The sequence below is a fragment of the Megalobrama amblycephala genome, linkage group LG17 (genome assembly GCF_018812025.1).
Source record: "Megalobrama amblycephala isolate DHTTF-2021 linkage group LG17, ASM1881202v1, whole genome shotgun sequence".
Taxonomy (NCBI): Eukaryota; Metazoa; Chordata; class Actinopteri; order Cypriniformes; family Xenocyprididae; genus Megalobrama; species Megalobrama amblycephala.
In genome coordinates, this window is record NC_063060.1 from 14,507,904 (window position 1) to 14,525,481 (window position 17,578).

At 36.3% G+C, this 17,578-nt stretch overlaps 1 protein-coding gene across 1 annotated transcript in view; it reads right to left on the minus strand.

Moving 5' to 3' along the window:
• LOC125250165 (voltage-dependent R-type calcium channel subunit alpha-1E-like) overlaps window positions 1–15,703 on the minus strand; it is a 59,145-nt gene extending 43,442 nt beyond the window's left edge. The window contains exon 1 of the mRNA XM_048162587.1: window positions 15,053–15,703. Coding sequence (XP_048018544.1) covers window positions 15,053–15,261 — 209 coding nt within the window. The 5' untranslated portion in view covers window positions 15,262–15,703. The remainder of the gene's footprint in view (window positions 1–15,052) is intronic.
• Between the last annotated feature and the right edge of the window lie 1,875 nt (window positions 15,704–17,578).

A 17,578-nucleotide genomic window follows, 5' to 3' on the forward strand; every position in this document is an offset into this window, starting at 1 on the left:
TAAATTACTTTGTCAAATATATTTAAATAGTACACAGTTATTTTAAATTGTAATATTATTTCACAATATTACTGTTTTTTACTGTATTTTTAATTAAATAAATGTAGCCTTGGTGAGCAGACAAAACTTCTTTAAAAACATTAAAAATCTTAGTGGTTCCGAACTTTTGGACTGTACTGTATACTTTATTATTGACTATATTATTATATACTACATAAACTATTTCTTATAGTGTATAACAAACTATTTACTATTCTCAGTTTCTTTATTTGCTTTGCACTGTAGATGTACCATATCATATGTATTACCATAAAGGATCCATCAGTTATCTTTGTTGTTGTATGTTTTTGGAGTATCTATCTGTATCATTTTAGTGCTATAAAAATACAGAAAGCAGCCTGTGTGATTTGTATTTGATGATTTTGGTTTCATTTTATCAATGGTGGTCAATTCTAAGTTCAAGAAAAGCTAAAATTGCGTTAAAGACAGAAAATCCCTTTTTTACCATAAGAAAACGTTATTTAATTTAATGTGAAAATTAAATTATATCTCAGTATGGGCGTTTTCACAATTCTTATGCAAGAATAATGCAGTCAAATACATGACAAGCCTGAGCTTTGACTATTTCTTATTAAAATAAATATTTTATATGTCTAACTATAGAGATCTTAAGTAACTAGAACTTTTTGTACACCACGTACATTATAAACCACTGAAATCGGTTGATAAATGTAAACGTTATTTTTGTTTTTATCCAGAAAAACCGCAGCTCGTCCGTTTACTTGTGTTTGTTAACAGCGCAGTCTTGCCCCGCACAATATGGCGGACTCGTTGACGTATCGCAGCAACAGTCCAAAGCGGCCAATAGGGCGTCTAGTGTTTATTATATGTGTATGCTGACAACCACCAAGCTCAGTGGTGATGAGAGTCACATGATGAATCAAGACTCATCACAAGCAGCTTTTCCACAAGCTGAGAAAGTAAATACTAATATATAGAAGGTGCACACAGTGTCATTCACACAAACACTAAACACCATCATGGTAACACGTGAAATTTAAAAAATGCAATAATCATTAGTTTAACAACATTATCCCCCGGTTTCACAAACAAGGCTTAAGCTAGTCCTAGACTAAAATGCATGCTTGAACTGTTTCAACTGAAACTTGCACTGAGATATCTTAAAATGTCATTGCAATTGTTTTGTCTCAAGATGTTTTTTTGTAAGACACGTTTATAAAACTTAAATGCCCTAACTGAACTAAGGCCTAATCCTGGCTTAGCCTAAGCCCTATCAGTGAAACCGGGCCTAGATGTAACATAAAACCCTAATGTACATAACTAATTAGAAAAAAAAAACTAAGAAAAACTAAGAAGAAACATAGTTATTTAAAAAAAAAAAAAAAAAAAAAAAAAAATACATAAAATGTGAAGTGTCACCCAGGGAATTGTGGGAATGTCAATTTACGTTTTTTCACTGTAAATTATACAATAAATTGTTATTTTTCACTTCCAAAAACCAAAGTTTTGGTTCATTTTTGTGACACGCTCCAGTTCACAGAGCAGAAAGCATATCCTGTTTGTTTTCTTTGTTTTACAAAATCACAACATTTTGTAGTCAATGTGAGTTTTTACAAATAAAAATAGACCCTATACAGTTTTGAATTATGTATTACTCTCAAAAACAAAAATCACTGAGTATTTTAAGTTGTTTCTGCTGTTATCAGGAAAAAATGCAAGTGATCGTGCAAGCGCCTCCTTGACATGCAGTAAGCATGCTAATACTTCCACACTCCCCATAAACACTTGGATCTGTGGCTAATAATAGCGCACATTTATCTAGGTTTGCGTTAAAGTGAGCGGCCATGTAAAGCTGTTGCCACAATGATAATGCAATAATGCAAGCACAACTTGGACAAAAGCACCTGGAACCCCGGTAGGGGATTCAAGTCTAGTTTGTAGAAACTCACAAATGTGTATAGAGGATGAACCTGTTGCATCACACATGTCTTATAGGGTTAGCGCTGACAAAAATGCTTTCGAAGCCACCATACTCCTAGTTAAATGAGCTGTGACATAGGCGAAGGCTGTCCGGATACTTCATATACAAGAGAGTTGCAAGCCTTGACTCTACTTGCTCATTCTCTGCTTGAATGCTGGGGCCCCTTTCCTAGGTGACCCAAAGCAAACAAACAACTGTTCGGTCTTACAGGCCAGCTCTGTGAACGTAGCTATCCAATGCCCTAACTGGGCATAGCAGATTTAGCCTCTCTGGGATGGCACCACAAGGCACTGTTCACTTGCAGAGCACAAGCTTCTGGAGGTCACACAAGTCTCAAGTAGTGCGTTTAGGTATAGTGGTGCAGAACCAGTGGTTGTCTTGTAGGCAAACATCAGAGCCTTGATGCAAGTGACTATTGGCAGCCAGTGCAAACTGATAAAGAGAAATCTCTTTGGCTCGTTAAAGACAACTCTTGCTGCCGCATTCTAGATCAGTTGCAGAGGCCAGACTATACATGCTGGAAGGCCTGCCAAGAGAGCATTGCAATAGTCCATTCTTGTAGCATTACAATAGTCCATTCTTGTACCATTCTTGTATCATTTATTGTGATACAAGCTAAGGTAGGTAGTAGGGCTGTCGCAATAACCGCATTATTGCAATACCGTGATGCTGATTAGCTAACCACAGAGGAATGTAAGCAACCACAGCAACTGCTATATTCGTGTTTTTTGAGAAGAACACATCTAACTCATCCAAGAAGTTACCTAGCTGACCTGGGGTATGATAAACAATTACAAAATAGATTTTAGCGGGGTGGGTGAAAGTATTTGCATGCAACTGAAATGAGCTATTGCCACAAAGATATGGTAAAGGATTAAATTTGCATTCATTGGAGATAAGCAGACAGTACCACCACCCCTTCCAATCAGGTGAGGGGTGTGGGAAAAAGTGAAATTATGTGGAGACTAGGGCTGCACGATTAATCGTAATTGAATCGAAATCGCGATTTGGCTTAGTGCGATTATGACATCGCAAAGGCTGCGATTTTTAATGATATAAATATGTACACAGCGTGTTAGTGAAGAGCTGCTCTGTGATCAGTAGTAAATGACGCTCCCTGTGAGAGCACTGCATTAGAAAAAGCAACACGCGTCAAATATACAAACATGAGAAGCCTTTATGAACTTCTTTTCTAACAAAAGACAACATTTAATGTGTTTTTACTCAAAACTCACTTCATAACATCAGTTGAGTGTTTGAAATAGCATTTTTATTAGCATTGGATTATAAATATACTTTATTATTACGGAAATACCTGAGAAGGCTTGAAGAAAACATATAAACCATGTATTGTTGCAGTCGTCCGTTTATTTTATTCATGTTTAATCAATCAAAGCATTTCTACCTTCTTTTTATTCAGTCACAGCGATAGCATGATGCCCACTGGGGATCAGCGTTTTGTATATTTGGATTATTTGGAGTGTCTGCTCAAGGGCGCCCTCCGGTGTCCAGTATGAAACAGACATGTTTATCGCCAAGTAATTTCACTCAATCCTATTCAGGGTAAAAATAGGAAAAATAATTCCTCTCTCTAAAGAACTTTGAGGGAAACACATAATTAATGTTTTCTCCAGCGTACATAAGTGTACAGGGTTTTTGTTTTTCCACAGTGGATGCATAAGAGGCACGTAGTTCATATTAAATACATTTTTATCCTAATAATATAATATAAATCCTTAGACCTTTCTAATGATTTATAGACATACTGCTTGCATGTAAACAGGTAACCCCACGTTTTGTCATACAAGGTTTAAATATTACTTTCTAATTATTATAGTTATATTTATAATTAAATAACAATGCTAAATACTTTAATAATGAAAGTTATTACAACAGTAATATTTCTTATTTGGTTTAAGATTTAAAATTTCAGGCCAAATTGTGCAGCCCTACAAACAAGCAAAACAAGCCTGGTATTGTTTATTTATTTATTTTTTTAATTTGTTTTATAAAATCGCATTTTAAATCGCAAATCACAATTTTAACCAGAAAAACCGCAATTAGATTTTTTCTCCAAATCGTGCAGCCTTAGTGGAGACCTGAATGAGTAGTGATATAGATGTAATGAAATCTGCTTTGTTTACAGCAGATTGGCAATTCCAAAAAAGACCAATAGGAGGACATAGGTAAAATATGCAGGTTTTTAGGATTGCACAGTGTTAGTTAGTGTTAGGAGTGTTAGTAATAGTAGGAATTTGGAAGCACATTAGTGATGCAGATCACACAAACTAACAGAATGAGAATAAGCTGTATAAAAGAGGAACTCCCTAGCAAAACCTAGCAAATATGTTTTTTTTTTTTTTTTTTTTTTTTTGTCGAATACATCCATATTGAAAGGTGCAGCCTAGAAATTGGAAATTGGAAGTAGTATCTCAGGTAGGCAAAAGTACATGAGACGTATTTTGATAATACAATATCAGCAATCACAGACTGAATTCTGACAGCATTTGATTAGAGGAACATTGAGTAAGCCAAAAATCAATAGGTAATTTGCTCTGGAATTTTTATAAAGGTTGTGTAAGAAAAACACTAACTATTTAAGCCATTTTTGATAATGTCATGTTATTTCACATTTTGTCTGTGTTTGAGTTGGACTCTTAGTTGGTATTTTATTGTCTCATTGTTTCCTGTTTTGCTTCCTTTGCATTTGTTTCCATGTTTATTCATTGTTTGATTAATGTGATCCACCTGTTTCTCGTTTCCTCCCTTTGTTTTTGTTGGTATAAATTGAGTATGTTTTCTGTTAGTCTTTGTTCCGATTTCGTCTATGTATGGTGGTAGTTCTGTTCATGATTTTAAGAATTCTGGGACTCCTGAGTATTTGATTATTGTTGTTATTTTGAGTTTTTAATGCTGTAGTCCTTAACTTTTTTTGGTTAAAAATGATCCAAAATCATTTTTTGAGCAAGTGCATAACCAGCCAGTGTTCAAAACTATCTACTTACCATGCTCAACATTTAAGGCATTAAATGGTCTTGCTTCCATATCTGTCTGATCTACTCTACTCCTACTCTAATGCCCGGTCCCACTATTTAATATTTTGGATAATGTGGCTATATGTGGCCTTAGGTGTTTGTGCTATACAATACATTGCACACCCACATACACAATACAATGTAAAGCGACCTTGAGCTATGGAAAGGCGCTATATAAATAAAACTTCTTCTTCTTCGCTTGATTCACAATGATAAGCTTGTAATAATGTTTTCAAATCAGACTGGTATTGGTATGTTTCTGCGGGAAATTCGAGCATTCCGCCATTCGTCTTTGTGTTATTACATCATATCTGTTTACATAAAGAAGGAGTCCCAGCTAGTAGGCTATATCGCATGTGAGGATGCTCCAGGTGGCGAATCATTTATGGCCTTCTCTCGCAGCAGCTGGAATAATTAAACTTATCATTTTGATGGTGGATTGTAATCCAAAAGGTCCAAATGACAATCATCAGTGACAACTGGAGATTCACCCATAGTCAAAAGCAAAAGTCTTCGGACTGCGGAGTGGCTACAGAAATTGAAATCTACAGGTAACGCTAATACCCACTAAATACATGTAGTCAATTAATGCAGATGTTGTTAAAATGAACAACTTGAGAACAACAATAACAAATATAGCTGCAAGCAGCAATTACGGGGCCAAGCACAAAAACGGCACAAGAAGCCAGCCAACATGGCTGGGAGCATCAGACCAACAGCAGCAGTGAGCAATTAAAGACCTATTAAGATCATTTTATGCAAAATAGCTGAAAAATGATCAAAAATGAGGATTTACTGGTTCATCACTTTTGACCAATAGGTGGCGCTGTGACCAAATTAATGTGGTATGGTCAGAGTGAGGTGACAATGACACTTGCAAAGTTTGGTGTCAATATGTCAAAGCATTTCAGAGATACAACTTCAAGACTGGGTGTTGCATCATGCCTCAAATTCGTTGCTCCGGTATATGAAAACGGTTTGACATATCGACTTGAAATCCATAACTTTTTGTTGGCATGGTCTGAAGATGATACGGTTCGATTTTGGTGAAAATTGGAGCAACAGTCTAGGAGGAGTTCGAAAAAGTAGGTTTTTAAAGAAAAACAATATGGCGGACAGGAAGTTCAGCTGACTATGGCAAATTTGATATCTATGTTCTCAGCATGACCCAAGGAATCTACAGAGACCAGTTTCATTACAATCGGTTAATACAGTCAAAAGTTATTAGCAATTTTTGTAAATTTTGTTTTAACTTTTGACCACAAGGTGGCGCTGGTCCGAAACTTCTCAGACTCCTTTAGGGCATTGTGCTGATGACCCATGCCAAGTTTCGTAAAGATACGCTAATGCGTTCGTAAAATACAGCATTTTAGCACAAAATTCAAAATGGCCGACAGCCAAAATGTCCGATATGGGAAATTTGGATATCATTCGACTCTGCATGATGCCCTGAATCCAACGAGACCAAATTTATGATTTTTGGACAAAACTGTCAGAAATTATAAGCGAAAATATCCATTTTTCATATTTCAGAACCAGTAGTTGGCGCTGTGACGAAACACTGCATGATGCCTCAGGTCATGTTTGTGATGACATGTATCAAGTTTGGTCTGAATTCGATAAAGCGTTGCGGAGATACAGCCTTATGTCTATTTTCACAAGCACAATGTACAATTCGTTTGCGTGTTTTACGAAAACGGTTTGAGGAATCGACTTGAATTCCATAACTTTTATTGGTCGGCATGGTCTGAAGATGATCTGGTTCAATTTTCATGAAAATCGGAGTAACAGCCTAGGAGGAGTTCGAAAAAGTAGGTTTTTCAGAAAATTCAAAATGGCGGAAAAATTGTCATGACGGAAAATGACGTCATAGGGTGCATTCGAATCAGCTTGACCCAAGGAATCAGAGGAAAAAATAATTTTGTTTCTAGCCCTTACGGGCATAAGTGCAATTTTGGACAGCTGGTGGCGCTAGAGGGATTGAGTTAGAGACTCCAAATTTGCTATGGACAAAGGTCAGACTGTCCTCTAACTGTGTGCCAAATTTCACAACTTTCCCGCAAGCGGTTCTATGGGCTGCCATAGACTTCAAGAGCGGAAGAAGAAGCGGAAGAATAATAATAAAAAGAAATCTAACAGATACAATAGGTGCCTAAGCACCTTCGGTGCTTGGCCCCTAATAATAATAATTTGCACGGTTTTATGTGATATGAGCTAAGTGATCGTAAGATTCAATCACCATTGGTAGCGCGATTTATTGTAATGTTTTTTTTTTCTCAGTTGGCCAGAAAAAAAAAAAAAAAAAAAACAATATTCAGATGGCGATAAAATCACCAACTAGCTCACGTGAGAATATCCAATGATTTTTTTTTACCGCTGCAAATCAAAATTCATGGAAATCCATATTCATTCATATTCTCTAAAGCTTGTCTGAGGGGGTGATCAAAGAGTAATCCTCAATTCTCATTGTGTCCAATGACATCACCAAATAAAATAGCTTCAAAAGTGAACAAAGCATGGTGTTGGTTGTGTATGCTGGGGCAAGCATCACTTTTCCTTTTGATCATATTTAGTGATTTTAACAATTTAGAACTTACACTAAGTTGCCTTATGATACCTCAAATCATGCAGCTTATAGAAAAAAGCTGTGCTATTACTTTCTGAGCAACCAGAGCACCAATTTTCACCATTTTTGTCAGATAAAAAGATGGTTGCAAGTGAGGTAAAATACTTGGAAGCTATAATGCAGCCACACACACACACACACACACACACACACACACACACACACACACACACACACACACACACACACACACACACACACACAAAAGGCATTATAAAATAATAAGCATAGTAATGTCAGTTCAGTCAGGGATGCAGTAACCTAGAATTTTCAGCTTTTTTATTTTTGGCATCTCTCTAGCAAAGAGGGTTGCCATGGCAACCAGCATTCAACACTTAACCTTCTCCAGGGAGGGATGGCTGAGTTTTGCTCACCTGAGAAACATTCAAACATTATCTCAAATGCTGCTTGTAATGCATTTTCAGGCTCAAGTATGGAAAACAGGTGCAATCCTCATAAGCATGTGCAGTGACCTGAAATCAGTTCCTGTTGATTGGATTTGTAGCTGACTCTTGTGAATTTCATTAATCAAATTTAAAAGGAAGTTTTCAGGAAACATGAAATATATCATTTTGTTGTGTGAGATAGTGGCTAAATGTTCAACAAGTTGTCACCGTGGAATTATAAGGTTCTATCTATTATTTTTGTCAAACTTATTCTGTGACAGTCTATTTACATTATGTGATGTTTCTTTTTTTACGTTGTGTACAGTTTGGGACCTTTTCTATTTTTTAGAAAACAAAAAGGTTCTACCTTCAAAGTTGAACTCTAACTTGGTTCTATACTGTTCTATATGTGAACCAATCAGCACTTTTAATGCACACATGAGGACCAATCAGGATCAGCTTTCTTTGTCATTTCAGTCTTTTTTTGTGTGTATGTTTTGCTTTAGCTATTGCTGAGGAGTTATTTTCATAGTTAGACACCACGCCAGCCAGCAGCGCTATTAAGAGGGTAGGTTCAGGTTTTGTAGTATATTTCCTTTATTCCAGTCACGTCGTTGTCATACAAGGGAGGTTATGTTTTAACTTTGATCCATCCTGTGTACTTGTATTGAGCTGTATGTAGCTATAAAACTCTATATGGCATACTGGATAAAAAGTGTATAACTATGACATTAAGTGAGATTAAATGTTGATTTTTACATTGTTGGTAAAAACTGAGTTGTCGCATAGTTGAAATAATTGAAATATTTTAAATGTGAAATATTTTTAAATATATATAGTCCGTGAAACATTTTTCAGTGTTTATTAAACTTTGTGAAACACCTTTCACAAAGGTGTCCATTGTCTGTTTTCTTGCAGTTTTTTTTTTTTTTTTAGTCTTAAAATGTCAAACAGTCATCAATTTAAGTGATAGGGTCTTAATTACAACAATAAACGGTAACACTTTACAATAAGGTTCATTACTTAAACATTAATGTATTAACCAACATGAACTAACCATGAACAATACATTTGTTATTGTATTTACTAATCTTCGTTAACGTTAGTTAATGAAAATACATTTGTTCATTGTTTGTTCATGTTAGCTCACAGTGCATTAACTAATGTTGACAAGATTTTAATAATGTATTAGTAAATGTTGAAATTAACATTAACAAAGATTAATAAATGCTGTGTAAGTGCAGTTTATTATTAGTTCATGTTAACTAATGTAGTTAACTAATGAACCTTATTGTAAAGTGTTACCCAATAAACTTTAGCATGATATTTCAGCTATACTGATGTCTAGAGAGAAAGCCATTTTACCTGTCCCACTTTCTGTGGAATAAAGTCCTGGTCAGATGTATTACAGTACACTCAAATAAATAACTCTTTGAACGAACATAAAAAAATCATGGAAAGGATTTCCACATGATTAAGTTGCTTTATTTCAGCATTATGCAATTCTTTTATTCCAATATAATGTACTTACGTTGGGTCAACTTAATTTATTAAGGTTGATTCAACTTATTTACTATGGTTGGGCACAGCTTAATTTAATAGTGTCAGCCCAACTAATTTGCAATGTTTTGGAAAATAAATAAAAAGCAATAAATTGTTTTCATATACACTGATTTTTACAATTAATTCTTCTTGTTTAATTTTGTGATTTATATAACTTCTGTGATGTTCTGTGTTAGAAATCTAGATGTGATACTGGATTCATCCTAAATTGCCTTAACCAAAAACATTGTAAAGCCTAAATTGATCATAAGTCCATTGGTGGCAATGATTTTACAATCAACATAGGCTTACAATGCTTTTGGGAAATGCAACCCAGAGCACTACCACAGTGATTACTTTCTTATTAAAGTATTTTGAAAGTTTGTTAGCAGGTCCTCAACCCCAAGCACAAGTGCAACAATTCACCACAATGGTAACCCTAAAACTATTAATTAACAGAAACTTTTAAATACCAACATAATAGAACAGAAGTCTTAAAAAGTCTTTCCATTTTCTCATCTTCCTAAAAACTGCTTAAAATAACACTTTATTTCAACATTTACACTCCTAGTTCAGCCCTTTTGCAAAGCATGATGGGAAATGAAAATCCTGTTTGATTGAGTCCTGGTTGGGTTTACTTGATTGAAACATGTTATTTCAATATGAGAACATCAAGTTAAGTCAAAGAGTAATCGTTTCAAGTCAATTTAACATGAATCAATCACATTTAAACCAGAAACCTGATACAATGGTGTTGAATCAAAATAAATTGTTTAAATAAACTGAACAGCATCAAAAAATCTTTTTTTTTTTCTTTTTTTTTTTTTTGAGTGTAGCTGCTTTCTGTCGTTTAAGGAAACTTAAACTTAAAAGTTTCCTGCAATAATGTGTTAAATTACCCACCATATTCCTACCTAAATTTGCACTGGACAAAATATTTAGCACTGCCTTTTATGCTTAACTTAAACAAGAAAAAAAAAAAAAAAAATTCTAAAATATGAATTAAATGAAAGCTTTAAATTTAACTTTATCATGCATGTCAACACATTGTTACAACACTAATTTTTTTTTTTTTTTTTTAAATATATAAGTAAACTGTTTGTTTTTCTTGAAAATTATTCCTTCAATTAATGTCTTTTGCTATATGGAATGCAAAAACGTTGAAGCGCAATATCTCAAAACTGTTTAGAATGCAGATAGAACCTTATAATTCCAAGGTGACAAAGTGTTGAAAAGTACAAGTAATGAAAGCCATGCTATAGAGTACACTGAAAGGATAGGCTTATACCTGAACAAGCAACATAAACTAAATCAGGGTGACAACTACTATAAGTTTAGCATTTGAAAAATAGTAGTCAGCAAGTCTAATAAACCGTATAATTAATTAATGTTATTTTTTTTTAAAATGTAGCCTAAATAAAAATAAAAAAAGACCCCAATACAAGTAGACTATATAATATGCTGGACAAACAGTAATACACAAACTCTACAGAATGGCTTGGATTTGAGTGTAATACTATGTGTCTTGGGTTCTGTGCTACCATTGCATTGCTAGGAAAAGACATTTGCAGTTCATTTTCCCAAACACAGTCTCAGAGGCTTTGTTACAATCTTTATGACATTTTGACTATAGCCTGGAGAAAAGTTTTTATTCACAGTCAGAACATTCTCTTTTTAGAAGACCTGATAGATTTGTTAAATACCAACTTTGTCTCAGATATTTCTCTAAAATTCCTAAAAAAAAATTAAAAAAAAAGATAAATGAGATAATTATTGCCATACAGTAAGAGTGTAGAGCTATAAAAATGAATGTCGATAACGGTTTTGTCGGTTCTTATTATTAAGTACATGTATTCCAACTTCCAATATTCCACTATGTAATTCTGCCCAGTTAAAGAATACACAAACATATGAACCCAGCAAGCAAACACTATTTTGCATAATACTATGTTATAACCATAGTGCCTGATTTGTAAACTAATACAGTTTGCATAACCATCTCCAGAAGTATGGCTTTTCTGACATAATAAGCTTCCTTGGTAGTTCACCTGGTAAAATGTCATGGTTGCTTCAGCAAATGCATTTTTATGTCATGTTTTCCTTTGTTAACACTATTGGTTAGGTTTAGTGTTGGTGGTACATTCTTTTCAAAAGGGATAGAGCATTAACATTGTAGTGCCACTCACCGGACATTTGATTTCTGAACTACTACAGTATGTACAACAAACAACATTAATTCATCTGTTTTGGATACAACTTTTAGTGCCACTCAATGGACATTTACATTTGAAAGTGTTGAAGAAGCAATGTAATATAATTTAGCAAAAAAATGTCGCCACGGGCACATTTTTTCAATGAGACCAAGTTGCATTTTTCTGTCTCAAAACATTGTCTGAAATTGGACCGGCTCATTTAAAGTAATTTGGAATCTTCCGGCATATATTAAAGGGGGATTATCACACACAGTTTCTGCCAATCTCATGTTAATCTTAAGTACCTATAGAGTAGTATAGCATCCTTCATATCGCCGAAAAGTATTTAGTTTTATCATATTTATAAAAGATACATACTCTGTACCGAGTCTTTCCGAAAACAGCCGAGTGCCTGGAGGCGTGTCGTTGTGGGCGGAGATAGAGTGACGAGCTGTCACAAGCACGCGCAGCTTTTGTGTAGAGACAAACAAATACACACAATACACCATTGCATTATCCTTGGATAGCTTTTGAATCACTATAATGAATATAGCGTATAGTGAATGATGAATAAAGAATTTATAAATTCAGTATATGTTTGTATTGTTTACATTATATGCACTTATGTGCCTGTTGCCAACAAAACAGACGTTTGATGCAGTTTTACTCACCACCTGCGGTTCTGACTCATGATCATGATCATTATTGCTGTGACCACTCCATCTTTCCGTTTCAAACGATCTGTAAATCCAGCGTAGAACTGGGCCTTATGAAACCATAAGCGCCGACCCTGAGGGCTCGAGCAGCCACGGTAAAACACGAGATAATCTCCATTCATTTTAACCAATAAAAAAGTGATTACAACTATCAGTTTCTATGGTTATTTTAATAACAAATATCGAGAGTAGCCTACATCAATGTAATGCGTGAGAATAAAACTCTCAGCTCCACTTAACGCTGGGTTCTTTGGGAAACAAGGTTATCTTTCCCTCACAACCAAAAACACACTTCTTTGGTGACACTGTTGATTTTGTGAAGTCCTGTGACCTCTGCAGCGCTGCCGGCGACTTCCGTAAAGCCGAACGTGCATTGATGGGCGTGCTCTTGCTCTCTGTCTGGTCAATGTGTGTGCGCGCGCGCGCCCTTCCGGGAGAAGTGCCCGTACAAGGAATTCCACCTCCGTTTACATTACACAGGCCCATATTTGAAAAAAAAAAAAAAAAAAAAAAAAAAAACAGATGTTCGTGACGATTTGGAGTATTTTTGGCACAGAAATACTCTGTCATATGTCCAACTCGTGTTTTGAAACTTTGGCCATGTTTAGCATGAGAATCCAATTCTTTAACAGTGTAAATAAGTCAGAATGCATGAAATAGCATTATACCCCCCTTTTAATTTTGCATTGTGGCTGAGTGGTTCACCATGTACTATGGAAATGGTAGATGGCAATCACTTTTACCCCCTTAGTTTTGCCCAAGTATACCAGCTTTCTCACCTCATGTTCATATCCCGTGTCCATACTCATGCCTACCATGAACTCTGAATCAGCATCCATATCTGCTACAGATGAGGTCGTGTCCATCTAAGACTAAACCTGTATACTGCCAGTGCCCAAGCTACTCATATCTTCCACAAACCGTAAGCAGGAACTCACACTTAGTTTTTGCGTTTCTCAGAGACCACCCATATCCCGAGTCATGTTATGGCTGCCAGTCCAGAATCCAATTAATTATCTGTTTTCCAGGATGCTTATGAGTTCCCTGAGGCCAGTTATGTCCCTGGGTTCCATGTCACAGCTCTTGTCTCAAGTGAAGTGAGAGTAGCCCTGCCTCCAATGCCTGCTACATCTACACATTCTCATGCACCTACCATGTCCACCCTTGCTTCTCTTTCAGCCACACCAAGCCTTATTCCCAAGTGTATCTCTCCTGGCCATGCAGCCAGCGTGGATCACTATCCAGCATCACCACAAGGTCACAATCCATGTCAATCACAGTCCCAGGTTCACCACAGCCACAAGGTCAGAAAACTGTGATCAGGTCCACTTTAGCATCACAATCACAGCCCAGTGCCCAGCTGCAACAAACCCAGATCATAGCTGTTATCATCCACTAGCATTGAGCCATTATTGAGTATGAATTGCCATTATTTAGTTGTATAAAGCTTAGGATGTTATGCAATGTTTTGAACATATGGAATCCGCCCCTCTGAAAGAGGCTATGTTTAGTTGATGCTTTCATGCTCTTGTATTCCTGTCTTTTTGTTGCAATATTTGTCATGTCTTTATTTTGAAGTTCTGTTCTTTAGCATGGAAATGTATTCAGGTATGTTTTGTCATTGGTTAACTAGTCTTGGTTAGTCCTTGGGTCTTGCTGAATAATCTAGTCTTGTTATTGAATATGAATTCATCCAAACCATGACAAAGAACTACACATATATGCAGTCTGTATTTCTTTGTATGCTGAATTAATCCATGTAAATGTTTTGAGAAATGTTTTCCACATTTACAGTTAGAGGCTTATTTGGTCTGAGAGAAGAATGAGAAATTCTTGCATTTGTATTTAATTCTTTTAGTCTACTTTTTGATTGCAGGCTTTGGTGTCTTGGCAAATACGCGAGACAAATTTGAGAACCTAAAAGCCTCTTTTCTATTAAACTCATTGTTTTAACCTCATATTGGCTAAATTGACCTTGATCTTGTGTAATGGAAAGAAAATAAATCCAAATGTTTTAATGTAGTAATTATGTGCCAATTTTTTAAAAACATTTCCTACTATACTTAGATACAAAAAGCTCAAGCAGTTCTGACTATGAACTATGGCAACAGTTTTGTATTGCACTGTTACACCCCAGGAGGGAAGAGTGTCTAGCACTTAAGTCTTAATTTTCTCAATGGTAGAGATGCAAACCATCATGCTGAATGCAATAAAAGATCATAATCTAAATCTACAAAAAAACAAAAGCAAAACAAAAAAAAAAAAGAAAAAATGATTGTGCCTTTTAATACAGAACTTGATGTTTTGCCAGCAGATGATTATTATATATATTTTTTTTCTTTCTGGCTTTATAAATGTGACTGAAATGGTTTCACCAAACGCCTGACAGTAAAAGGGCAGCCAACTGCAATCAAAAACATTAAATAAGTATTTAAAAAAAAAACAAAAAAAAAAACACACACACAACAACAACCATCAAACCAAATCTGTGATAATTACATGCAATTTGTAATTCTATCGTTCGTAAAAGATGAAAAGCTTATTAAAGGATATGGCCACTCTATAATCCTCTTTGCATATTTTCTTATGATATTATTCTCAGCGAAGATAAAGAGAGACCTGTTGACGGTGAGACAGTTGTGTTTGGCTGGGATGGGGTTGTACAGAGCCATGGTCCGAGCCCGTTTTATCTCCCCTGCAGACTCACTCTCTGCCTTCGCCTCAGCGCTCATCTCCTTAGGCATGTCTTCAGACTGATCCATATCTCAAGATGTGGAATAATCAATCCCAGCTTTCATAGAAGATCCCAGCTTTACTCCATTCTTCCAATGGCAAATCAGCTTGATGAATATTGCACGAGGTTTTCTCAGTTCTGCCTGTTGCACTCCGTAAAGGAACTTTTTTTGTGGAAAAAAAAAATGTTTTAAAAAATACAGTCCTGTTTATCAGAAGGCTGCATGTCTTTTTCGAAGCATTGTATCCTTTTCTTATTAGTGGCCAGTTGTAAAAACTGCCATTTCTGTCTTGTCAAAGATCATGAAATCCTTTTAAAATGTCCAAAAAGGACACTTTTAAATCCCTACTGATTCTTCTCAGGCTATTAAATGAAATTCTGGCAAAACCCAGCCCATTTTCTCCGATGCCAGTCAAATACTTGATGCGCAGATGAACAGTGTAATGCAGTACAGTTTGTAATACCTGTTACACTGGTACTGTGATCTATAACAGTGAATGTGGTCTTTTACCATCACATATTGCCTCATCTCTCGCACTCACCCGCCCCCATTTCTCACTCGCTCTCTCGCTCTCTCTCTCTCTGCCCCAGTGCTCCCCCTCCCACACACACACACACACTCATACACGCACTATGGGAAATCAGGACATAGGAAAACTGGTTACCATGGAAATGTATTTTACATTTTTTAATGTGATTGTGTGAGTGGCTTATCATTTAGTTTGTCAGATGATGAACTGAAACAGATTTGTAGCACAGTTAAGGCGTCTATACAGAGTTAGTGCAAACCTCAACAATGAATAATCTCTCTTTGTTCATGGGTGGTAATGTACCTTTCCCAATAATTCACTTTCCAAGCACTAGAAATTACTGTAAAACAACTAAATAATAATCAAATATTAAATGGATAAAATGAGAAATAGCCTGTTATTTTATCCGATTCTGAAGTAGATTACCTTTATAAGGGATACACTTCTAGTAAATATTGGTCTCACACAGGCATAATAAATATCTGACTTGATTCACAGTATACATTAAATAAATATGGAAAAGTGTGCATTTATTTTTGCTCATCTTACCCTTGAACAGCTGTAAGTGTCACAGTAGCTTGGCAATGACTTTGTAGTGAACACATGATTGAACAGGCTACAAAAATGTAGGTTAACTTCAGGCTTTTGGCAACATTAGCATTTGCACAGCTTGTACTTTTCCAGTGTCTTGCATTGTACTGTTTGCTATTCAAACTTTGACAGTCTTCCCTCAAAGTCTAAGCTTAAATTTATCATAATGCCTTTCTCCCATTTTAGCACTGATGATTCTGACAACATTTATATTTATATTTATATTTATATTTATATTTATATTTATATTTATATTTATATTTATATTGTGTTAGTGACAGCCTGCAGAGGACATTTCCATTTCAGAACTATATATTTAAATCACAAACAATGCATCTATTTCTTATCTAGTTGGGCCCCCTCAAAGGTCAAACCCACAGGTTCCATATCTCTGCAGGGTGCGGGTGAAAGGTCACGGCTCCCACTTGAGACAGAAGGACCCTCCTGACCGGAATCTCCAAGGGAGAGCCGTCAAGGAGCGACACCAGGTCCGAGAACCATAGTTGGCTCGGCCAGTACTGCACTACTGATTGTAGACACATTCTGTTCCAGTGGACCTTCTCCAGAACCCCTGGGAGCAGAGCAATAAGGGGAAAAGCATCCAGACATATACTCAGCCATGTCTGTACCATAATGCCCAGCCCCAAGGGAGCTGGGTGTGTGAGGGAGTACCAAAATGGACAGTGCATCATATCCTGAGGCATGGACAGATCCACTTCCACTTGGCTAAAGACCTCCCATATACACTTCACCACCTCCGGGTGAATTTTCCATTCTCCAGGCCTCAGCCCCTGCCTCGACAGGATGTCTGCTCCCAAATTTTGGTACCCTGGAATGTATGGTGTGCCAGTTTGCATAGCGGGCATGGACACAGACCCCCTGATGCTTTATATAAGAGACCACAGATATGTTGTCTGTGTGAACAAGCACATAATGGTCTCTCAGGTCTTGGAGGAAATGCTTCAACACTATGAAGACAGACGTCATTTCCAGGTAATTTATGTGCCATGAGAGATGATGACTCCTCCACAGGAACAGGAACCAAGGCTTCCTCCATATTATCAAGGTGCAAAGACCTTGATCATGCAGAGTGTGTTCCCCCTCCGGGAAAACCCCCTTGGTCTTGAGCCACCACTGCAAGGGTCTCATGTACAGCAAGCTAAAAGATTCACGTTGGATGCACCTGTCATCAGATCCAAAAATCTCAGAAACTGTTTGACAGTG